The sequence below is a fragment of the Rattus norvegicus genome, chromosome 10 (assembly GCF_021556685.1).
Source record: "Rattus norvegicus strain SHRSP/BbbUtx chromosome 10, alternate assembly SHRSP_T2T, whole genome shotgun sequence".
Taxonomy (NCBI): Eukaryota; Metazoa; Chordata; class Mammalia; order Rodentia; family Muridae; genus Rattus; species Rattus norvegicus.
Window position 1 is genome coordinate 85,174,907 of NC_141543.1, and position 23,573 is coordinate 85,198,479.

Genomic DNA, 23,573 nt, shown 5'->3' on the forward strand with positions numbered 1-23,573 from the left:
GGAAAAGAGAGGCCTCAAGCTCAAGACTGATGATCCTCCTGCCTCAGCCTCCCAGTGTGTTAGCATATATCCCCCAAGCAGAAATCTGAAGAGTTTACAGTTAAGAAAAGCAAAAAGGTTTTTTTTTTAATTTTTAAAGATTTATTTATTTATTTATTTAATGAGTTCACTGTAGCTGTCTTTAGACACACCAGAAGAGGGCATCAGATCCCATTACAGATGGTTGTGAACCACCATGTGGTTGCGGGGATTTGAACTCAGGACCTCTGGAAGAGCAGTCAATGCTCTTATTAACCACCGAGCCATCTCTCCAACCCTGCAAAAAAAAAAAAAAAAAAAAAAAAAAAGCTTTAAAAACATGAAATTGATAGCAATGAAGAAAACTGTTGGTCTGCTAGAAGAGGAACTTTGAAAAGTATTCCTTGAGTCTTATGAATGGAAACTAAAGTAGAACGGGTTGAAAAATTAGAGGGAAGCAAATCCAGAAGGCTAGAACAGAACATTTGGGAAGCTGAGGCAAGAGGAGCAGAAATTAAATCACACACTTAGAGGCTGGCCTTGGCAGAATGAGAAAAATCAAAACCTCCTCCCCTACTCCATTGTAATTTTCCAAGGTCACAAAGGATCTTAATGTTGAATTTACACCTTTCAGTCCTATCCATTCTGTAGCTCTTGAGTCTGTGTGTCACTCATCACTAGTCCCGCCCACTCCATTGCTCTTCCTCCCACACAGTCCTGTTATTCACCCTCAAGCTCTTTTGAGACTTTCTCTCCTTTCCCTCATTAGAATTTTGAGAGTTCTTCAGCGTTTTATCTGGCTGTCTTCTCTGGGTACTCACCAACTCCCTTAGGATTATCTCTTCTGTTTGCAAAACTTCAGCTAGCACCTTTTGCTGATGAGTGCCAGATCCCAACCTCCAGCTCAGATCTCCTTTCTGAATTTAGTATTCAGGCCTACCCTGTTAACTGGGCTGCTCTACTTATATGAAAGTCAAAACCAAATAGAAACATAGTACAAGTCAAAACAGAAAAACACCTTCTTGGGCCAAAGGTATAGCTCCAAGGCAGAGAGCTACCCTGGCATGTGTGCAGACATGGGTTGGATCCTCAGCACTGAAAGAGATAGATTAAAAACAAAACAAAACAACAACCAAAAAAATACAAACAAACAAACAAAAAAAAACCCCAAACAAGTCGCTCAACTGTCTTGAGTCAATAGATTTTAAAAAATGAGTTAAGGTTAGGGTTAGGTTAGGGTTAGGGTATAGCTCAGGCAGTAAGGTACTTGCCAAGAATGTTTGAGGACCTAAGTTTGCCTTTTTTCTTTCTTTCTTTTGAAACAGGGTTTCTCTGTGTAGCCTTTGCTATAGACCAAGGCTGGCTTCGAACTCAGAGATCCACCTGCCTCTGCCTCCGAGTGCCAGAATTAAAGGCATGTGCCATCACTGTCCAGCTCTTAGCTATTCATTTTTCAGCTTATAGTCTGTTGTCAAGGGATGCCAGGGCAGGAACCAGAGGCAGGGCTGAAAAACAGGCCACGGAGGGAGAACGCTGCTTCCTGGCTTATTTTCTTGGCTCACATTCTGTTGCCTTTCCTGTTGTTTCTTTCCCTTTTCAGTTTTATTTGGTTTTTGTTTTGTTTTCATGTGCATGTGTTTTGCCAGGGTGTTTGCGCGTGCGCGTGCTTGTGCTTAAATCTGAAGCAGTCCGAAGAGGGCATCAGATCTCCTGGAACTAGAGTTACAGATGGTTGTGAGCCACCATGCTGGTGCTGAGAATAAATCCTGGGCCTTTTACAAGGGCAACAAGTGCTCTTAACTGTTGGCTTATCTCTTCAGCCCAGATAGAATTCTTTTAAGGAAAGAAAATTTAACAAACAAAAAAACCATAAATTTTGGGTACTGCTGTTGACTTTGATGGTTTGTTTGTTTTTTACAGTTTGGAGGGTGAAACCCAGGACTTTGTTTGGGTAAATACTCTTCTATTAAGCTATTAACAGCAGCCTACTATGATCTTTGTAAATTGTCCGCCCCCCCCTTTAAAGATTGCTATTTATTGTCCCTCAGATTGTGTTAATAGAGTCTCAATGCCACTCACATCAGCCTCAGATGGAGTACTATGCTGGATCTGAGAATTAAAATTTAAATTGGGGAAACAAACGAAAGTATAAGCTCAAGCAGCGGTCCAATTTGCCACTGGGGTAGATTTAAGTGTTTATAGTCAGTTGCTATTCATCACTCCTGGTGTGCAGTGTGCGCTGTGTGAATTACCGTGTGCTAATAAACAGACGTTGCTTTTTCTTAAACAGTAACAAGACAAATGCATGCTGTGTGCCCTCGGCAGCCCCGAAAAATGCAAATAAAGACTCCATACCTAAATGTATCCCTTGGTGTTTTATCTCCTCTTTGTTCAGGCCCTCCTCTCTGCCTCCCCAGGGCGTTTTCCCTTAATCTTCTCACCCCATCTGCAAAGTTCTCACCAGTGCCACATCAGGGATCTCTCCAAGGCACCTGGGCTCAGCAAAACAATATTTTCTGTTTCTCCCAATGGGTAGTAGAACAGTGCCATCAAAGGCTCTGAACATCATTAACTAGATTAGGCAAGGAGTACTGCATACCGCTGTTTATGAACACCCCATAGCTCTACCCTCAGTGCCCAGGATCAGGACCCGGATGACTAAGCACCCCACCCCCACTCCCGGTCGTCTTTCCTTACATGACTCCGAGAATAATTATAATTTAAAAGCTATAATGAGTTTCATTTTATAAACCAGAAGCAACGTTAATTTTCATGAAAGCCAAGTTGGAAGAATTTCTGTCTAAAAACGATAAGGGGTAAAAATAAAACAATAACTGAAGTAATTCTAGCTGAATGGTCCCAAGCACTGACAAAAATAAGAACAGTGTCATCTAATCTCTGCAAATAATGGGCATATTTTATAGTGGGATCGTTTTCAGCCCATTTCCCGTCCTGCTGGGTAAAAATTGACTCAGATAGAAAAAGAGCTAACCAAACTTGGGGGAGTGGGGGTGGAAACCCACCAATTATTTTTAATGCCTACTAAACAGCCTGCTCCAGAGGATACGGCTTTTCTGGCTCTCAAACATGTCGGGTCCCTCCGCCCCCCCAACTATTCCTGTGTCTGTCCTCCTCGCTGGAAGCTGTGGGGTGGGAGGTCTAAAAATAGCCAATGAATCACAGCAGATAATCCAGTGCAGTGGTTACATAAACAGCGGGCCGGGGCGGCGGGGCCGCGGGTGGGAACGAAAAGTATCTGGGTCAATGTTGTCACACTGAATAGGGTCCCCCGGAGCCGGCCTTCGGAGGCGCGGCGCGGGTGGAGGCCTGGGCCTGCGGGCCTCGAGCAGCTGGGGATCTGCCGGTGGGCGGGAGGGAGCACGAGGCCCCGGGCCGGGCGCGGGCGGAGGCGCGAGTGGGGCGGGCGAGCCCGGCGCTCCCTCCCCATGGCCGGGAGCGGGCCGCGGAGGCGGCGGCGGCGCTGACAGGCTCAGGGCGGGGCGGCCGGGGGCCCGGGGCCCTGGGGAAGATGAGCGCCCTCCTAGAGCAGAAGGAGCAGCAGGAGAGGCTGCGGGAGGCAGCGGCCTTGGGGGACATTCGGGAGGTGCAGAAACTGGTGGAGAGCGGGGTGGATGTGAACTCCCAAAATGAGGTCAACGGCTGGTAAGTGGCGAGCGGGGGAGGCCTAGGGTACAGGGCTGCTAGCTCGGGGCGTGGAGCAGTCAGCCGTGACCCAGGACGCAGGCTAAGGTGAAGCCTGGTACCTCAGGCCTCGCAGGTTGTGCCCTTTCCAGACTAGCCCTACCCCCAATTGCCTCGTGCAGTTAGGAGCGCATCCTTCCCAAATACATACCTTCTGTGGTTCACTGCGGCCAGCGCCCTCTGGGACACTGGAGCCCACGCCAGCCCCCGCGCCCCCTGGCTAACTTGGCCCAAATGGTGATGCTAGAGGCTTTGATTCTCAGCGACTCTGCTCTGGATTTCATCAAGCTTGAATTATTTTGCCATGGGCGCTTCTGAAGAACACTTCGTGCAGAGATGAAAGCATAAGCAACCCAGCAAATGCCAATCTTAAAACCAGCACGATTTCTTTAGCCAAGACCAGGAGGAAAGAAACAACTACAAAACCCCCACCACTTGCATAATAATTTTGCCTCTGTTGTTTCAATACCACAGTGATTGGCTGTTGCCTACAGCTGCCTGTTGAGGGGAGACTCATTTGTTTGCCCTGTAGAATGTTTTGTTTTCTTAGTACAATTTCCAATAGAGAAATTCACCCAAGGCTTTAGATGTCTGCCTGCAGATTTGCCTCCTTCCCAATTAAATCCGGGGTCTGTCTCATGTCTTTGGTTCCAAGTTACTGAGTGCGTGTTTTTTAAAACCCTTTTTGACATTTTACATTTTTTTTATTTAATCCAGGTAATGCTTATCTAGCCTCGTTTACTAGTTTAAAGTTAAAGTGAGTTTTAACCCTCCCACCCCACTCCCCTGTAAATCGAGTCATACATTTTGAAATGGAAAGGGCGCAGGAGATCATTTGAACCCCAGAGAGTGTCTTGCCCTGGTTGCACAATTTTCGGTATGGTAACAGAGTCAGAAATGAGGTTTCCTTATTTCCTAAGAAAGCTACCCGGGTCCTTTCCCTAAAGAAACTAGCTCGGTAGCTGTCCACAGCTAGGAGACAGTGGACACTAATTTCTTGTCTATTTTGAAGCGTTTGCAGGCAAAAAACACTTGTAGTAGTGTTTGCCTTCCCTGGCATCCGATAGCTGTGAATTTCTATTCTGGCACTGGGGGGCAGTGCTGTACAGAATACTGAGCCTGGTCCTGCTGCAGGGTCTGCCTGTCCGCCCTGCTGTGAAGTCTTGGTTGAGTCATTTCGTTTCCCAGTTATTTCAGAAGTGTTGTTAGTGTTTATTGAGATGAGGGATAGTAAGTAGCTGCCATGTACTGAACTTGCTCTATGGCACAAATGTGGTTATAAACACTTGGCTTACCTCAGGACTATCTGGGGACATTGTTATCTTTCTCCATCTTAAAGATAAAGAAACTGAGACCCAAGGAAAATTAAACCATCCAGTTTTCCAAGTGCTCCTAAGTTACTAAATTTGGGATTTAGTAATTCCGTGCGAATGTTAGCCCTGACTTGTCTGTTAGAGCTGAAAAGTGAATCCAACATCTGATGCCCTCGGCACAGTGCCCACCAAGTGCTAGATACCCAGTGGATGCCAGGTGATTTTGAAGTAACCCGATGAGGCTTCCTATAGATTTAATTCCAACTGCAATCAATCCAGTCCAAGAGTGAATTCCTAGATTCCCTTTATCCCACTTTATGCTCTTGGCCTAATGCTTTCAGTTCTTCTCAGCTCGCCCTCTTATATGACCGGACCGTAAAGCTTGGCACTGTCCTTGGTCCCTGTCTTCCCTTCACAAACCACATACTGTCAGCCAGTTCTGCTGCCTCTGTGTTCAGATAGGATCTGGCTACCACTCACAAGCACCACACTGTGATACAAAGCCAGCACCATTTGGGATGCAGGATAGTTCCATAGTCTCCCTCTAACATCCTTACTAGTCTACTTGCTTATACTACATACAGCCTTGCCCCGACTGTGGAACAGTTGGCTTATCACACTCAAAGTCCTCTAATGGCTCCCATATTACTCTGAGAAGAAGCCAATTTGCATTCTTTTCCCTGACCTTTGGGCCTCATCTCTTGAGACCTGCTTCCTTGTTCACTTCTTCCCATTCCCCTGGTCTCCTTGCTTTTCTGGAACAACAGCACACCCTGGGTTCTAGACTTTTGTACTTTGCCTTCCCTCTTGTCTAGAAAGCTTTTCTCCTATACACCCCATGGTTTGCTCTCTGTCCCCATTTGGATCTTAGCTTAGATATTAGCTTTATGCTAAGGCTTTTCCTTGGCTGTCAGTTAAAAATTGTGCAACTCTCTTCCCAACCCTGCCAGTCCCTAATCTCTTACTCTGCTTTATTGTCACACAACTTAATATCCACCTAGCACACTATATAATTTGCTTGCTAATTACCCCAGCTACATTGACTGTAAAATGAGTGAATATTGACAATAGTAGATTTTTCTTTGCCTGACCCCACCCCCTTTTTCTTCTTAGACTTGGCCTTGCTGTGTTGCCTGGGCTGGTCTTAACCCTTGTCCTCAAAGTTACCTTCTTCCTACCCTAGTCTACTGAGTAGCTGAGGCTACAGGCAAACCCCATTGTACCCAGCTCCTCAGGGGGATATTTTGAAGATTAAACAAGCACAGCCTTTAGAACAATGTCCAATGTGTAAAGTATTATGGTTGTGTTAGCTATTGTTATTTTCTTATTATTAGGCAACATGCTGGGAGACATATAAAGTTACCCTGAAAAAAGAAACACAAAAAACTAAACAACTCTTTTCAACATTGAAAAGTAGACTGGTAACTGCTTTCAATTCTTGGTTGCTCAGTAACCACAGTTTCAGCAATGATGAATGATACCCAGTTGATGAATGATGCCTAAAGCCTCTGGTCTAAAATACTTCCCAGCTCTAATGGGATATGCTGACTGCAAATATAAAGTTTAAAGAGTTGAAGTTCAAAAATAGAGTTTCCACATCAATTGTCATCCAAGTGTCATGTGTCCCTTTTGGCTTTAGAAATGAGTAGAATGGTTTATGAAGAAGTTGGAAATGTTGTCTGGCTGCAATGGTTCTGAGTTAGAGCGGCCTATAGTCACCCAACTCTAGTCTGCAAATGATGGTTGCTGGGGTAGCCAGGACATGCTGTAGTCACTTAAGCCCATTTACATGGTGGAACTCTAAACTAGTTGGTTTGTCTCGGAGTCTGGCCCACTCACAGCATATTACTCTTTCACTCTCCAGTAAGAACCTCTGTCCAAAAGGGAGCATATTTTTTTCTCAGCCTGATCCACTTGTTTTTGAGTGCTCACTTAATAGAATTATTCACTTTTCCAGCCTATACCATACAAAGACAGCTACACACAAACACACTCTGAGCCACCGTTTGCTCAGAATCAAGGAAAGTTTGGATCCCCTCAGGGCAAGCAATGTCCATTTTATCCTAGGTTTGCTAATTAAGGGATAAGAAATAAACATGTGGGGCTGGAGATGTACCTCAGTGGTAGGGTGCTTGCCTAACATATGTTGAGGACATCAGTCTCTGGTTCCACACGCATATGCATGCGCACACACACACACACACACACACACACACACACACACACACACGCACGCACGCACGCGCGCGTATACACAGGTGCATACGTACATACATACCTTTATTGTCAGATAGATACTTCCTTCTGTTTACCCTCTGCTGGGGATGTGGCTCAGTGATCAAGCACTTGCCTAGCATGTGAGGCCCTGGGTTGCAGCATCATAAAATAATTTTAAAAGCCTCTTCTCTGTTTTTCCCACATGGGCAGTCATTTTTGTCAAAGAGTATTCTAAGGCACCTGGATGGTGAATGCTAGTGTGACTGTCACTCTGATAGGTTAGTCACTCAGGCTCACATTCTCTAAGTCACCAACGTAAGGATACATAAGGCAAATCAGCTTCTCCTTGGAATCAAATAAACATGACAGATGGTTGCACTTCCCAGGTCCACGGCCTCTCTTCTGAGCCTCTGCTTTGCTCAGTATCTTATCTGGGTTTGGCTGTTACGCTCTGGAGATGCTTGTCTTGGTTAAATTAGAGAGTTGGTGAATGAGGACATTCTAAATGTGAGAGGAATGAGGAGTGCATGAGCTCATAATGGGAAGAAAGATTTTCCTTCCATAATATATACTCTGCTTTGCACCTGAGGATGCCTGTGTTGAGCTGGCATGTTTGAGGGATGATGATTAAATTTCTATACAGTGGTAAAGGAACAGTCCATTGAACTGCACAGTACAGCACCTCCGTGTATACAATATTAAATAGTTTTGCTTAAGTGAGGCTGTTATGTTTGAAGGGTTTGTTCTTGAACCACTTTGGTTGTTTGTACCCTCTTTTTCGGTGACCCCACAGTAAAAAGTTGTGTGTAGTGCTTCATTTGAGCAGATTCGGGTATGTTTGTAGCCTTCTGGAGAGATTGAGAACAGCTAGCATTTTGAAAAAATGAAGATTTGGAAACCATGTACGTGTGTAGGTGTGGGGAAGGGAGTAAGCAGTTAAGGTGGTCGTAGTACCCCTGCTGTAGTAAATAATGGCTGACACGGCAGAGGAGCTGCACACAGGAGATGGGTTTTAGCTTGGCAGAATTGACTCTTTGATTGTCACTTGATGCTTGTAAGTTTTCATAGCTTCTAAAATAGAAGAAGTAACATAGAAATGTCTTTTAAAGAGACCAAGATCTATGGATGTTCCTGATAGAATAGCATCTGGAAGTGTCATTCTAGTCCGTAGCCAATAGTCTCTGGAACCTTGGAAATTGCAGCTCCTGGGATAAATTGATGCTTCCTGTGGACTAGAAATTACAACTTTCTTTATTTTTACAGTGCTAGGATTGAAACCAGGTAGGCTTTGTGCATTCTAGGCAAGCACGCAGTCATTAACAGCTTCAGACTCAAGAATGAAACTTAAAAAATAAAATTTAAGAATATTAAAATGTTATTACTGGAGATGGGGGTCTCACTATGGAACTCTGTCTGGCCTGGAACTCACTCTGTATATGAGGCTGCCCTTAAATTCATAGACTCCAACTGTTCTTGCCCCTCAAGTGCTAGGATTAAAGGTGTACACCACCATGCTGGGATATATTCATGTTTTGATCATCTATTCTGCAAAGTGAAAAGTCGAGTTGCTAGCCTGGCTTCTCGGCTCTCACTAACAAGCTTCTGTGTATGTATTTACTGATGCTTATCATTTGAAAGCTCGAGTCATTTTTTCTCTTTCTCAATCACTCTCTCTTTTTTCTTTGGGACAGGACCTGTTTACACTGGGCATGTAAACGCAACCATGGGCAGGTGGTATCCTACCTGTTACAGTCGGGAGCTGACAGAGAGATTCTTACAACAAAAGGAGAAATGCCGGTACAATTAACATCAAGGAGAGAAATCAGGAAGATTATGGGAGGTGAGTCTGTTTGGGGAGCCTTCAAGATGTGCTGTTATTGGCCACATTGACACTGATCAGATAACTGGTCCTTTTTTTTTTTTTTTTTGGTTCTTTTTTTTCAGAGCTGGGGACCGAACCCAGGGCCTTGCGCTTCCTAGGCAAGCGCTCTACCACTGAGCTAAATCCCCAACCCCTGGTCCTATTTTTTTAAGTTAACTACTATGCCAAAGTTGTGATTGCATTTTTTTCTAGAAGGCCAATATTATACTTTTTTTAAATTTGTAAATGTGACAATAGTAAAAATGATAGTCATAAGCCTAATGAAATATTCTTTCTCTTCTGACCTGAAGAGGCAGTCAGTCAGTCCTGACCAAAATGTGGGCCACAGCTCAGACGACAACACTAGTTTCCACCATGCTCCTTTCTTTAGTAAGTTTTATGTTCTGTATTTTTCTATTTTCCAGTGGAAGAAGCTGATGATGATGAGGAGATTCCCCAGCTAAAGAAGGAGTCGGAACTGCCCTTCGTTCCCAACTATCTGGCCAACCCAGCCTTCCCTTTCATCTACACGCCTGCAGCAGAAGACGCCACCCAGCTGCAGAATGGGGGCCCCTCCCCACCTCCAGTGTCTCCCCCTGCAGAGGGCTCGCCTCCATTGCTTCCCCCCACAGAGCCCCCTCTGCTCGGAGCCTTTCCTAGGGACCACACCTCTTTGGCATTGGTCCAAAATGGTGATATTTCTGCCCCCTCTGCCATACTTAGAACACCAGAAAGCACAAAACCTGGTCCTGTCTGTCAGCCACCAGTGAGTCAGAACCGCTCCCTGTTCTCTGTCCCATCCAAGCCACCGGTGTCTCTGGAGCCTCAAAATGGGACATATGCAGGACCAGCGCCAGCATTCCAGCCATTTTTCTTCACCGGAGCATTTCCATTTAATATGCAAGGTATGCACACGGCCTCTGAAGCAAGAGAGTGGTATCTGTTTTTTTATTTAGTTAGGGTATACTTACAAAATTAGGGACAGTTCCAAGATCTGTCTAAGGGAGGGGACTCTCTTCATTCAAGGTTCAAAAGCTATATACTTTTTACCTTCAAACATGAAAGTATTATTCCTTTTCTATCATTCCTAGGAACAAGAATTTTCTCTTATATAACTATAGTACAACTATTTAGTTTAGGAAATGCAACTTTGAGTTCATACTGATCTAAACTGTAATAGCCTATATTTAAATTCTGCCAGTTGTCTTAATAATAGATATTGTAAGGGTTGGGGATTTAGCTCAGTGGTAGAGCGCTTGCCTACCAAGCGCAAGGCCCTGGGTTCGGTCCCCAGCTCCGAAAAAAAGAAAAAAAAATAGATATTGTATTTGGTTATTATACCATTTTATTATTAAATCTGAAACATTCTCCATCCCTTTATGCACATACTTCCTCCCCCCACCCCCTTATTTTGTTCAGACAAGGTTTCTCTGTGTAGCCCTGGCTGTCCTGGAACTTACATTGTTGACCAGGCTAGCCTTGAACTCAGAGATTTGCCTACCTCTGCCTCTGAAGTGCTGAGATTAATGGTGCACCGAAACCTTCTCTCTCTTTTAAAAGGAAGATTTATTCAGGTCAGGCCTGGTGGCATGGCACATGCTTTTAATCCCAACACTTGGGAGGCAAAGGCAGGCAGCTCTCTGTGAATTTGAGGCCAGCCAGTGTCCTAGAAGTGAGTTCCAGGACATCCAGGGCTATTACACTGAAAAACCCTGTCTTGAAAAGCAAAAGCCAAACCAACCCAAACAAACAAACAAACAAACAAACAAAAAGAAGTAAAAAACCAAAACCAGAAGAAATAGGAAGAAAAAGAAATTTATTTATGGAGCTTGGCAGAGGACTCTGGTTCCAATATAAATATCCACACTGTAACACACAACTGTCTGTATCTTCAGTTCCAGGAGGTCCAATGCCCTCTTCTGCCCTGTATACACATTATACACATGCATATCTGTAGGTATTACACATAAAATAATTTTGAAGAAAGGATTAATTTTAAAAATTTGTTTTAATGTATAGGAGTGTTTTGCCTTTGTGTAAGTATGCCATGTATATGTAATATCAGGCTGAAGAGGGTCAGATCTCCTGGAACTAGAGGTGCAGACAGTTTGATCTACTTGATATGGGTCCTGAGAACCAAATTCTGGTCCTCTGGAAAAACAGTAAGTGTTCTTAAAAGGTGGTCCACCTCCCTAGCCCTGTCTTTCCCATCGTTCTAGACCTCTGTAATGAAGGAAGGGTTCAGAGCAGTTGTTTGGTGGAATATGGCTTACTGTCACTCTTTCCTTGTTTATTACTTGGTATTATCCTATAAAAAAGGACTTTGAGGGGCTGGAGAGATGGTTTAGCAGATAAGAGCACTGATTGCTCTTTCAGAAGACCTGGGTTCGATTTCCTGAACCCACATGGCAGCTCACAACCTTACGTAATTCCAGTCTGGGGGAATAAAATAAATTAAAAGCAAATAAAGGACATTTCTTCTCATTTATAGCCGTGTGAACTTAAGATCCTTTCTTTTTGTCTTTTTTTTTCCTTTTGGGCATTTTGCCTGCATGTATCTCAGTATACTGTATGTATGTATGTATGTATGTATGTATGTATGTCTGTCTGTCTGTCTGTCTGGTGTCCTCAGAGGCCAGAAGAGGGCATTGGATCTCCTGGAATGAGTTATAGACAGTTGTGAGCCACCCTGTGAATTCTGGGAATTGAACCTAGGTCTCCAGGAAGAGCAGCCAGTACTCTTCACTGCCGAGCTGTCTCAGCAGCCTGGGCTAGTGATTCATATCAGACTTGGTGTGCTGCAGTTTGATACAGTCGTGCTTTTGATATTCAGATTATTCCTGACTTAGCCTGTGGCAACCCCTTTCTGCTGGCTCTGTCCTGTGGGCACATGCCCATTGTTCTAGTGCAACAAGATGTTCCTCACTTATAGTGTCATTTCCCCATGCCAGCATGGCAAGCCACCATTTCTTCCGGGAGTTCTGCGTGTTCTGTTGGATGGAGGGGAGTGTAGAGAATTGGATTTAGAAGCCAGGATGTGGGTACGAGGTGTCCTCATTGTTATAGATGTGACAGTTCTAGGCTTAAGTAGACTAAGAAAGGAAAAGAAGGCATGGAGAAGGAACAGGACAGGAGAGAGCGTGCAAGTGTTTGTGTATATGTCTGTATGTGTATAAATACATCCATTATTCACATGGATATACATACTCATATGTATATTTCTTGTTTTGTGCATGTGTTTGTTTTGGGGCAGGATCTTACTGTGTTCTTCCTGCCTGGTCCAAAGCTCACCCTGTAGAATAAGCTAGTATTGAATTCATAGAGGTCTGCCTGCTTCTGCCTCTTAAGTGCTAGGATTAAAGTACACACCACTATGCCTGGCTGTCGGTATCATTTTGGGAACATTAGAAACCACATGTTCATACAGACAGTTCTAATTCCAGTAAAATCCATAGAGTCAAGTGTACTCTTACTTTTCTTTTCACTTATAATTAACTTCCTAGTTTTGAAAACCTAGTCCTGTATCTGCTATTGTTGGTGACCCATGATACTGTGAGGAATTCTTCCTTAAAGAGCAAGACAGAGTTGCCAAATGTATGTAAATAGCTAGCTTGAGTTGCCGTGACACGTGGGTTTGGAATATGAGGGCAGATCGCTTTTAACTCTGATCATGAGTAGTAGTAGTGTTATCTTCCCATGGAGGAACTACACCCTTATTAAGGTGCAGTATTTCAAGTCAGGCTTAGATGCAACTGTTTGCTGCTGTCCCTTTGCTGTTTTATTTTGATTTGGTGGGGTTTTTTGTTTGTTTGTTTGTTTGTTTGATTGTTTTGTTTTTGTTGATTTGGGTATGTATCCTAATCTGACCTAGAACTCACTGTGTAGACCAAGCTGGCATGGAACTCTCAGAGATCTGCCTGTTTCTGCCTCCTGACTTGCTAGGATAAATTGTTTCGTGTTTTGGGACAGTGTCTATGTAGTCCAGGCTATCCTGAAACCTGTGTCCTACTCTCCACCTCCTGTTGCTAGGATTGTAAGTGTGAGCCACAATCCACACCCGCCTCCTTCACTCTCTATTTCAAGGAGCACCATATATTTCCTAAGTAACTTTAGATCCATGGTGGTTGGATCCTGTCACCTCTTCATGCAGCACATCTTGCCTTTGCTCTTTTCCTACTCATGTGTAATTGGTGCTCAGAGATGAGAGACATCTGTGAGCAGGGCGGCTGCTGCACCTTTTTGCTTGGTGAACCATAACAGAGAAAACAGTGCAGAGGCCCAGCAGAGCCACACAAGGCTGTAAACAAACCCAGAGTCTAGTCAGTAGACTAGACTAGGTTTTCTCAGTGAGTGCCACAGACCTTACATTAAATGCTCTGTGCTATATTACAATCTCCTTCTCTTTTTCTAGAGCTGGTACTCAAGGTGAGGATTCAGAACCCATCTCTTCGTGAAAATGACTTCATTGAAATTGAACTGGATCGACAGGAACTCACCTACCAAGAACTGCTCAGAGTGAGTTGCTGTGAGCTGGGTGTTAATCCAGACCAAGTGGAAAAGATAAGAAAGTTACCCAATACTCTGTTAAGAAAGGTAAGAAAAGTCTGTTCAGTATGAGTGGCTGCTGTTTGTATTTCAAACATAGCTGACTTCTTCCTTGTTTATTGAGTCATAGCTTAAGGGGGAGCCAATAGAAAAGGATTAAGGAGAGCCCAAAAAAAAAAAAAAAAAAAAAAAAAAAAAAAAAAAAAAAGGAGAGCCAAGGCCCTGGCTCTGGGTTAAAGCATGTGCTGTTATGTGCAAGGCTCTGAGCTCCAGCTCTGACCTAACTGTAATCCATAAGTTTTCTTTCCCTTCATCTGAGTCACAGAGAAGCCCTAGTTTACTCATTTATGTATGTATTTATTTTGAGACAAGGTCTTGATGTGTAGCCCTAGCTTGCTTGGTATTAGTTGTGTGTCCCAGGCCAGCTTTGGAGTTATGGTAGTCCTCCTGCCTCTGCTTCTTGCCTGCTGGGATTAAAGGTGTGAACTATCATACTCTAATACACTGGCTGGCACTTTTGAAGGTTGGAAGAGAGCAGGATGGTACATGGGCCTGTTTCAGTTGTGCCCATAGTGACCTGTGAGGCTTGCCTTATGCCATATGATGATATGTGACCCACCTGGCATCTTTGTGATGCTCCAGCCAGCTATGGGCTCTCCAGCACCAAGCTCCTGGGTTCTGTTCCAGGGCCCCACATGGTGGAAAGAAAGAACCAATTCCCACAGGTTGCCCTCTGACCTCCACATGTGAATTATGACTCAAACGTGTATACACAAACAAATATTATAAAAGAGTTGACTAAATGAAAAGAAAATTTTAATTCATTGCCCCATTTTGTTTTAGGACAAAGATGTTGCACGACTCCAGGACTTCCAGGAGCTGGAACTGGTTCTCACAATAAGTGAGAATAATTTTCTGTTTAGAAACCCTGCATCCTCACTGACTGAGAGGCCTTGCTTCAACCGGAGAGCTTCAAAACTGACATACTAATGCAGCAGGGACAATACTCTATCACTGAGTATTGTGACAGTAGGTGTCACCTCTGGGCCAAAGGACAAGCCATTGATCCCAAAGCCTCGGATGCCCGCCAGGGCCCCTGGTGCCACTGCACAGTGTTCACTAACATCCTGCCTGGGCAGGCGGGAACCCCGACCCCCAGCAGCGGTGCTGCTCTTCCAAGCCTCTTGGTGCACAATAACCCTATTGCTGAGTCTTTGAGCAGCTGGAAAATCGTCTTGAGAGGCAGCGGCCGAAGGTACGAGAGCCAGTGTTTTACGTGTGGAATCTAGAGAGTTGTCGAAGCAGAAACCGAGAGTGTGGACCCGTTTCTAGCCACTCCTGTTGACAGTGCGCCCGACGGGCCGGGCGCGTTTCTCTTGATGTTGCATGCTCATGACACTCAAGAAATTTTGAACTGACTAGGGAGGGAGACTGGGGAAAGCAAGCACAGGTACTGGACAAAGGGATTCCGGTGCGACCTGTGGCTGTGAGGTCTCATATAGCATATTTATAAACGTTACTCAGGTTTAAAGTATTTAAAAATGTAGTTACCTAATTGTAAATAGGCTGTTAACCAAAAGAGCTTCCCCTCCCCCAGTTTTCTTTTATGACCACTCATGACTACGGCTGTCTCACAGTCATCTTCACATCTCCCCTCCTCAGTCACTAGAGGGCTCTCTAATGCTTTCTAAAGGGGCCACCACCTTGCTCAGAGGCCGCTCCTGTCACCCGTTTAATTGCGCCATCCAAGAAGAGCACAAGCTGCTGGTCCGTCCATCATTCTCACCCCCCAGGAACGAAGAGCAGCTTTTGAGCCTGGATTTGTTGCTGTTTTAAAGGTTATTGTGGGAAACCGAACTAAAGGAGTTAGCATCTTTATTTTTATATCAAAGATAAAGGTTATTTTGGAAATTATTAGGGTTTTTACATAACTCTGAAGTCTGTTGCTTTTGTAAACAAATCGTTCAATCTTAGGAATTCCCCGTTACCTCCACAGTCAGTTGTGAGGACCTGATTCGACTCTGGAGCGTGGGGTACGAATCTTCTCCAAGAGTCATTCAAGAGTCTTCCCCTCCTTGGCATCATTAAGGTTGACAAGCCTCTGTTTGCTTAACTTTACAAAGGACCTGGCCCACATAGAGGAGCAGGAGAGCAGGGCTGGAGTAGGGTTGACCAGGATCCCTGCTGTCTTAAGCTTTTTCCCCATAGTGCCTATAGTTTCCAAAGAAACTTAACTTCCTGGGTATTAATTTTATTAGAACACTGCAGTTGACTGGAAACATGCAGATGCACTGGAAGAGAGCATTGTGCTGAGGTAATGGCCTCCCACTGCCGCCTGAGTGCCGAAATGAGCTTGAGTGTTCTTCAAAGCTAGTGTCATGGGGTCACTGTGGAGTGACTGCATGGTACCCACCCCTGGCACAGCTGGTGACCCCCCGTAGAGCGTCTGCATAGCAGAGTGGCCGTTGCTCATCACCCTTTCCCCAAGTGCTTTACTGAAGACACCTCCCTTGTGTTTCAACCAACTACTACTTAGTGTACTAACTTTTTTTCCTCTAATTTGCTTTGAAAAACTTTAGTAATTCAGTTAACTGTGATTCTATCTTGGAAGAAATAAACTCAGTATTAATTCATGTCTAAATTACTGGGGTTCAGACTCCTTCAGCCACCCTAGTTGATTAGAGATTCTGAGAAGCAGTGGGATTTGGCTGGGAGGTGGATGACAGAAGAGCAATCGAGCACTTCAGAGTGACCAAAGGTCATGTCCCCCATGGCTCTGCCCAGTGTCCTGTCCTTTGCCACAGTCCTCTGGGGTCAGTGTCTCTGGCAGTGGGATGAAACTGCATGGTTGCTCTTAGGGGAGTTCCGAGTCTTAATCTATGCATTCAGAGAAATATTTTTATATGCTTTGTGTAATTGATAATGAGGGATTTTCTTTTAAACTTTGTTAACTGAATGCACCTCTCCTCCACTGCATATTTAAAGCATGTGTTCACCCATGTAAACATTCATAGAAGACATTTCCTCATGTGTTGTTGACTCTTTAAACATAACAGGTATTATTAAAATTAAACATTAACTGACCAAGCCCATTTTCTCTCATTTTGCCCTTGTAAACAGCACTGTATTCTAATCATAGAGCGTTCAAATTGCTGGGAAGTGCCATGGGGCTGGCACTGTGGAGGAAAGGGGACCAGCTCCCCAGCTGAGTGCCACCCCGTGCTGCTGCAGCAGCAACACTCATGCCCTGTTGTGAGTGTCACTGTCTCACCCTGTCGGTAGGTCTGGAGATGGATTCTGTGTGACACCTTCTCTCCCAGTTGACAACGGTCACTTGGTTTCCCTGGAGTCGCTGAGCCAGCTACATAGAGGTCATCCCCTATTAACCACAGTTTTTGATTATCCTATTTACTTGACACAACTGAGCCTTCAGCACCTGTCATGCTCTCAGTGAGCTCAGAAGCAAACTTCCAAGAGGAAGCACGGCCTCACACCTTCAGATCTTTAGCTGGGAAGGAGGCTGAATGAATCTCCTGTTTGCTTTAGGGCCTCCTAGCACCTCACAAAGCAGACGTCATGCCAAATTGGCCTAATAAATCAGAGAGCACAGCAGAGAGACCTTTTCTTAGCACCGAGGAGAGGCAGAATAATTTGGACATTTGTGCTTTCGTACTTGCTCTATGAGAAGGATGGAAGCCGCCTTCCATACACTCATAAACATCCTAGGCAGAAATAGCCTGCCAACAAAAAGCGATTAACCTTTAACAAATGGTCCTGCAGCATAGGCCAACCCCGGGCATATAGAAAAGCAGATCAAAGGCGACATCTCCTTGGTGACTGCCAAGCACTTAGGGTGGGGAGAGAAACATCCACAGAAGTGACACAGCCAGTCACTTCTCACCAACAGTAAGAGCTCGAAGGCTGAGGTTTTTCAAGTGCAGTCCTGGACGGACTGTGCACAAGTCTTTTGTTGCCTTGTTCAAAATGGCTCCAGGGCCTGGGGAGGCAGGGACCTGGGACACTTTTGACTTTCCTATTCACCCAGTTTGATGGGAGAAGGAAAGACCAGTGGCCTCCCTGGTGGACAGATACCTAGAGGAGCCAGGAGGGGAGAGCTCACACTCACGTTAGCCCCTGGAGAACTGGTGTAGAAGACAGGAATGACATGGACCCGCATCTGCGCTCAGCAGCTCTTCCAAGCAGCCCGGGCCTCACTCAGGGCCTTACCTAATTACCTTTTCACAGCATCTGCCCAGCTGTACTGTGATTGTGCTATGATTTTTGGCTACGAAGATGGTATTTATAGCCAGGCGTTTGGGGTCTGAAGGTTTCAGATAACCGCAAGCACACAGACGTGCAGGAGGGCCTCGGCATGCCCTGGTTCCTCAGGAAGGTTCTAACCCCCCAGACTTGGCAAACAGGCAGAAAAGAGTAACGTGTGGTACAAATGCTGCTGCTCATGGCTTTATTTCGTCAGTGGATTCAGACAGCACCAACCAGGGATTCTGTTCCCCGGACAGACTGACCTAGCAGTCCCTGGTCCAGAAGGAGAAAGGCTCATTTAAAAAAAAAATTGGAAACTATGAATATGTAGAGGCAGGAGCAGGGTCTCTTAAAAACTGCAGTACGGGGGCTGGGGATTTAGCTCAGTGGTAGAGCGCTTACCTAGGAAGCGCAAGGCCCTGGGTTCGGTCCCCAGCTCCGAAAAAAAGAACCAAAAAAAAATGCAGTACGGGAATAATGGTAGACTAGGTCTAGGAGACCCAGGGACTGGTCTGAACTTGGCTGTGAACTGGCTGTGACCTCCAAGGACCCACTTCCTCATTCCACTGTTAAGTATGGCTAGTCTGTAAGGCAATTTGCAGAATTTAAAAAAAAAAAAACAAAAAACAAAAAAAAAACAAAACCAACTCAAATGTCCCCACTCGTTGCCATCAAATCCATGCTGCAGCTACTTGCTGTCCGATTCAGACAAGGAAGAAACCTTTGGAATGCAGATTCTAGGCGAGTCCTGCATCTTTGGCCATCCCATAGAAGATGCCTCCAGCTGCAATGAGGTTTACTGGAGAATCAAATTCAGCTACTACTCCTTTGTCCAAGACCAGGACCCTGGCCAAAAGAAAAAAGAAAAAGTCAAGTCTCCTAGCCCTGGATGCCTGCCCTACCCTCTGGGTACTACTCAGGTCCGCAGTGACATGCACCCCACCCACTTCAGTCAACCCACTCAGACCAACTGATAGGCCATATATGCACACTTGCAAGGCCGGTTATTTTTGCTATTTTGTTAGCTCAGTGCATGAAGTGGTTTCTGGGATCAAACACGAAGTCCTATTCATCTCTGCCAGTCTGGGTTTGGAAAACCTTCCCTAATGAGCCTTTCCACTTGCTGGGGTCACAGGGCTTCAGCAGGCTGTGTGCAGGGAACCACAGCCCTACACGTTGGGTCCCGTTTACACCCATCTGCTCTGTGCCAGCTCACAAAGGCACACGGCAGGAAACTAGGCTGCAGTGAGGCCAACGCTGCAGTCCAGGACTTGGGCTGCTGCTGCTGCATGGATCAACTGCCCCACCCCAGGCAAGTGGCAGCCTGGAGTTAGAGTTTCCTAGCAACCACGCACAGGATGCACCTGGCATAAGACCCATAGGCAGCTGCACTAGGGTAAGGTGGGAGGGGCGGGGCTAAGCCTGGAGAGAGACCTTTATGTGAGATGGGCAGGTTGCTTTCTGAACCCCAACACCCCTGGACTCCTAGATCTGTGCCCTGGGAAGGAGTGACCATTACCTCTTAGCCACTGTCTAAACTTGCCCAGGAAGCTGCGTCATCCAATCTCAGTCTCTGGGGGCTTCTCCTGGCCCTTAACATGAGACCAACTGAATCTGCATGGTCTTCAAGTCAGCCTGTTCCTCTCTCTGACTCCGCCCTCCAGCCTCAGTGTTCCCTGCCTTGGGGCTGTGCTGCACTAGTTCTAAGGTTTGCAGCCCCCTCCCATCCTCACACCTTTCTCACTCCTTTCTTATCCTTTGGCTGCAGCTGGTACTTTCTTAGCCGAGAGGGTCCTGCTACCTTGTGTAGATGCCTCTGCTTGCACACAGGGATCCCCGCCTCCCTCCCATGGGCTCTCCTTAATTACAGGCTTTGTAACCAGACATAATTTCTGCCTGCTCTTTTAGAAGGTGTGAACTCCCAACCCCCATGATGGGGCCCAAGCCTCCCACCCTTGGGCTGCTGGGGAATGAATCTGTCCTCCAGACGCAGAACCCAGGATCTCCAGCTACTGGCACTCTGCTCCCAGTGGGGTTCTGAATGGGAGTGGAGGGCAGGCGTGGAGGGATGGGTCAGACCAGGGGAGCATCAGGCATTCACACACACACACACACACACACACACACACACACACTCACACACACATACACACACAGACACAGACACACACATACACAAACACAGACATAGACACACACATACATACACACACAGACACACACACATACACAAACACAGACATAGACACACATACATACACACACAGACACACACACATGATTCTGAGGGCAATCCTTGGAGGAACGAGTGCTAGGGAAACTCACAATAAGTGGGCTTTAAGGGTTAGGGAGCAAACTGACATTTCTCAGTGTTACCTTCAGTCTAAACATTATTTCAGGGGCTGGAGAGAGGGCTCAGAGGTTAAGAGCACCGTCTGCTCTTCCAGAGATCCTGAGTTCAATTCCCAGCAACCACATGGTGGCTCACAACCATCTGTAAAGAGATCCGGTGCCCTCTTCTGGTGTGTCTGAGGACAGCTACAGTGTACTTATATATAATAAATGAATACATCTTCTATTGAGTTGGGGTTTTTAAAAAAAAGAAATTGAAAGATTAAACAGAGACCACTAAACATTATTTCATTGACTCCTTAACGGCAGTTCTGAGAACTCTGGAACGGGCCCAGAAAAGCCTTTCAAGTTGCCCATCGTCACACAGCAGTCAGGGGCTCAGTGTTCTGGCACAAAACCTGCCCACAAGCTCTTTCAGGCACTGTTAGGGTCTATCCCCAAGGATGGAACTCAGAAATCCGTCAGATACCTCCCAAGCAGCTTTATCTACCCCTGTGACCTGTTGTGCTCCTGTGTCCCACCCAGGTGGTGGTAGTGAGGTACACAGGGCAGGTGAGGTGACAGACATGCAAATACTCCCTCAACAAGCTTGGAAGTGACAGGAGGAGCCATTCCAATCCCCTTACCCACCAACAGTGAGGAGCACTGGCTCCTCTGTGGTCCTTGTAGCTTCCAATGTCTAGAGAGCCTGGTGCACTTTCCTCCACATGTGAGTCATTCCAAAAGGACCCTGTGTCTTTCTTTGCATGTGTCGTTGTTCCCAGTTAGCCCTGCTCTAGTCTACTTGTACGCTTGGGAAGCCCACTCTGTTGTGGCCCCATACCATAACCAATTCTAAGAGTCTCACACCCAGATACTTTCATTGGCCCTGCCTCTTCCTGAGCCCCGGGTGACAGCCGAAGATCCCCACACTTGGCTTCTGGGGCTCACCGGTTGTAGTCCATGATTGTGTTGAGCCGGTGGGCGATGGTCAGTACAGTGCAGTCTTCAAACTGGGTACGGATGGTACCCTGGATGAGGTCATCAGTCTCCAGGTCAATGGCAGCGGTGGCCTCGTCTAAAACCAGGACACGGCTCTTTCGGAGCAGGGCTCGGGCTAGGCACACGAGCTGCCTCTGGCCAACACTGAGAAAGAAGGCAGGTGTTTCCAGCTAGATGCCAAGGCTACCTTCCGGGCTACCCTCCTTCCCAATACATATGTCTCCACTCCTCAGCAGCCCCGGACTGGTCGTCTATCTTTCCTGGTTCTGCCACAGCGCTCCAGGAGCAGGGACAAGGGCTTGTACCATAGTGAGGCACCTGGAAGGCTAGAGCCAGAGCCAAACACCACCGTGACGCCTCTGCTGTATTCTCAGGTCTCTTCTTCCTGACCTCGCTGCAACTAGTGCCACTGTGTGTCTTCCGTGCACAATATCAGCCAATCACACTTTAGTAAGAGCATACTGCTTTTCCTGGATATGTACATACAAGACACTCACGCCTTCTTGCTAAAGCTGTGATTATACCATTCCGATAGTCATCTCCTACCTACACAAGGAATAGAGGCCATGGCTCTGTTTGGGAGACATGTAAGGGAAGAACCTGGGGACTCCCCTTATTTGTTCACTGTGAACCAGGAGAGCTGATCCTCATCTTCAAAAACCCTGGCCTTGAAAGGCAGAACCAGTAAACAAAGCAAGGCTGTGTTCCCAACCACAGAGGCCACAGCAACCCCCACTCTCGCCACCCCCCCCCCACACACACAAGGACAAATACCTCAATCATTCCCAGAGGGGTGAGTCACAGCCAGAGTAAAGACCAGCCTCCCTCCCTGGCCTCTTCCCGCAACTAATGAAGGTTCTGGCAGCAGAATGAGCTGCCAGATAGAACTCAGGGCTGATTAACGGTGGGCCTGGCACAGGACACAGGTTATATTTAAAGTGACCACAATCTCACTGAGGGAGAAGGAGGGACCATTTCTGTCTCTGATCCCAGTGTAAAGGGCTACAGACACTCTGGGAGAAGTGCTGGGGACCAGCAGACAGCCAGGGGCCCTAGAGAGAGGGATTAGAGAGCACCTATTGCCACCAGCCACACCCCATGAGTTTATGTAAGTAAAAGCCAATTAAAGGAACACATTTACCCTTACGGACTTTTTGGAGGCAGAGAGGAAGGTGCTGTACTGGGAGTTGAACCCAGACCTCACATTCACTAAGCGAGAGCTATATCCCCAGGCAAGGCTGTCCTCGAACACTGAATTCGCTTTTGGCAACTGGTTGGGATCAGACCTGCATCACATGTTTTCAACTTGAGAGAGCCTTATGATGAAGCAATGAAAGTAATGGGGACAAAAGTCTCACACTTCCCTGAGTCCCTTGCCCTGTCTCTGGCTGCCCATGCAATTTTGGGCAAGTAATTCCATTTCTATTTCCGGTCTGTGGGGCAACAGTAAAGATTAAGTGAGATGGTGGAGGCCAAGGTACTTTGAATACTGCAAAACATTAAGCACTGGTCAGATGTGACCTTTTGTTTGTTTGTTTCAAGTTTTGAAACATGAGTATGTGCTGAATATAAAGATGGGGGGGGGAAGGGTTAGGAATGTAGGTCACAGTAGAGTGTTTCTGAGCATGTGCAAGGTCTTGGGTTCGACCCTAGCACCCAAAGGAAAAAGTAAGAAAAGAAAAGAGGGCAGAAAGGGGAGAGAACTCGTTGACACTTCGCAGGAGCGCATGTAGGCTAAGTGCTTCTCACAGAAAAGACCCAAGACGGCTTCCTTCAAAGTCGAGCCACTGACTGGCCACATCCGGCTCTTTCAAACTCGAATTTTAGCTACTCTGGACAGAGCTGTGTTGAAAGTGGAAAATAACAACCAGGTGTGGTGTCTCATCTTGGGAGGCAGAGGCAGAGAGGCAGAGAGAGAGAGGGGGGGGGGGGAGGGAGGGAGGGAGGGAGGAGAGAGAGAGAGAGAGAGAGAGAGAGAGAGAGAGAGAGAGAGAGAGAGAGAGAGAGAGAAACTGTCTGGAGAAGTCCAGAGAAAGCAGATCAGAGAGAAAACAGGCTGGAAAGTTCTCTCCAGCAGAGCATAGGCTGCCAATCCCGGGAACACACAGCCTTGGGGCTTGGGCCATGGGATCCGAGGGTGGGGGTAGGGGACACAGGAAATGCAGAGAAAGTTCGCTTTGTACATTCCTGAGCTGACCACTTCATCCTGGCTGATAGCTTGTCTTTCCGGTGTAGCATGGCCTATCTCTCACTTGTTCCACAGGTACAGGACCCTGGAGCCCGGAAGACTCCAGCAAGGGCAGGATTGTTGGGTCTGAATG

The 23,573-nt window shown here is 46.3% G+C and overlaps 2 protein-coding genes and 2 long non-coding RNA genes across 16 annotated transcripts in view; 1 reads left to right on the forward strand and 3 right to left on the reverse strand.

The window, feature by feature from the left end:
- Window positions 1-118: 118 nt before the first annotated feature.
- LOC134480857 (uncharacterized) lies at window positions 119-4,085 on the reverse strand. 3 transcript variants are annotated; one of them, XR_015631968.1, is made up of 3 exons: window positions 3,872-4,085; window positions 2,374-2,510; window positions 119-316 (listed from the first exon to the last, which is right to left on the reverse strand). It is a non-coding gene; the product is annotated as an uncharacterized LOC134480857 (long non-coding RNA). The 3 variants fall into 3 exon arrangements; XR_015631969.1 differs by lacking the exon at window positions 3,872-4,085 and adding an exon at window positions 3,042-3,179; XR_015631967.1 differs by lacking the exon at window positions 2,374-2,510.
- Ankrd40 (ankyrin repeat domain 40) lies at window positions 3,345-16,735 on the forward strand. The gene is given in 5 exon segments (NM_001134699.1): window positions 3,345-3,681; window positions 8,942-9,090; window positions 9,537-10,016; window positions 13,523-13,704; window positions 14,500-16,735. Coding segments are annotated over 5 exon segments (1,092 nt in total). The 5' UTR covers window positions 3,345-3,547; the 3' UTR covers window positions 14,647-16,735.
- Window positions 6,448-10,854, reverse strand: LOC148003048 (uncharacterized). The gene is made up of 2 exons (XR_015631972.1): window positions 9,264-10,854; window positions 6,448-9,154 (listed from the first exon to the last, which is right to left on the reverse strand). It is a non-coding gene; the product is annotated as an uncharacterized LOC148003048 (long non-coding RNA).
- Window positions 16,736-18,093: 1,358 nt separating the features above from the next.
- Window positions 18,094-23,573, reverse strand: part of Abcc3 (ATP binding cassette subfamily C member 3) — a 45,747-nt gene continuing 40,267 nt past the window's right edge. For 10 of the 11 annotated variants that reach the window (XR_015630157.1, XR_015630158.1, XR_015630155.1 and 7 more), the window contains 2 exons: window positions 21,202-21,396; window positions 18,094-18,765 (listed from right to left, as the gene is read on the reverse strand). Coding sequence is in view for 2 of the 11 variants with exons in the window: in XM_087569509.1 (XP_087425635.1) it covers window positions 18,657-18,765; window positions 21,202-21,396 (304 nt within the window). In the remaining 9 variants the exon portion in view is untranslated. 11 annotated transcript variants of the gene reach the window in all.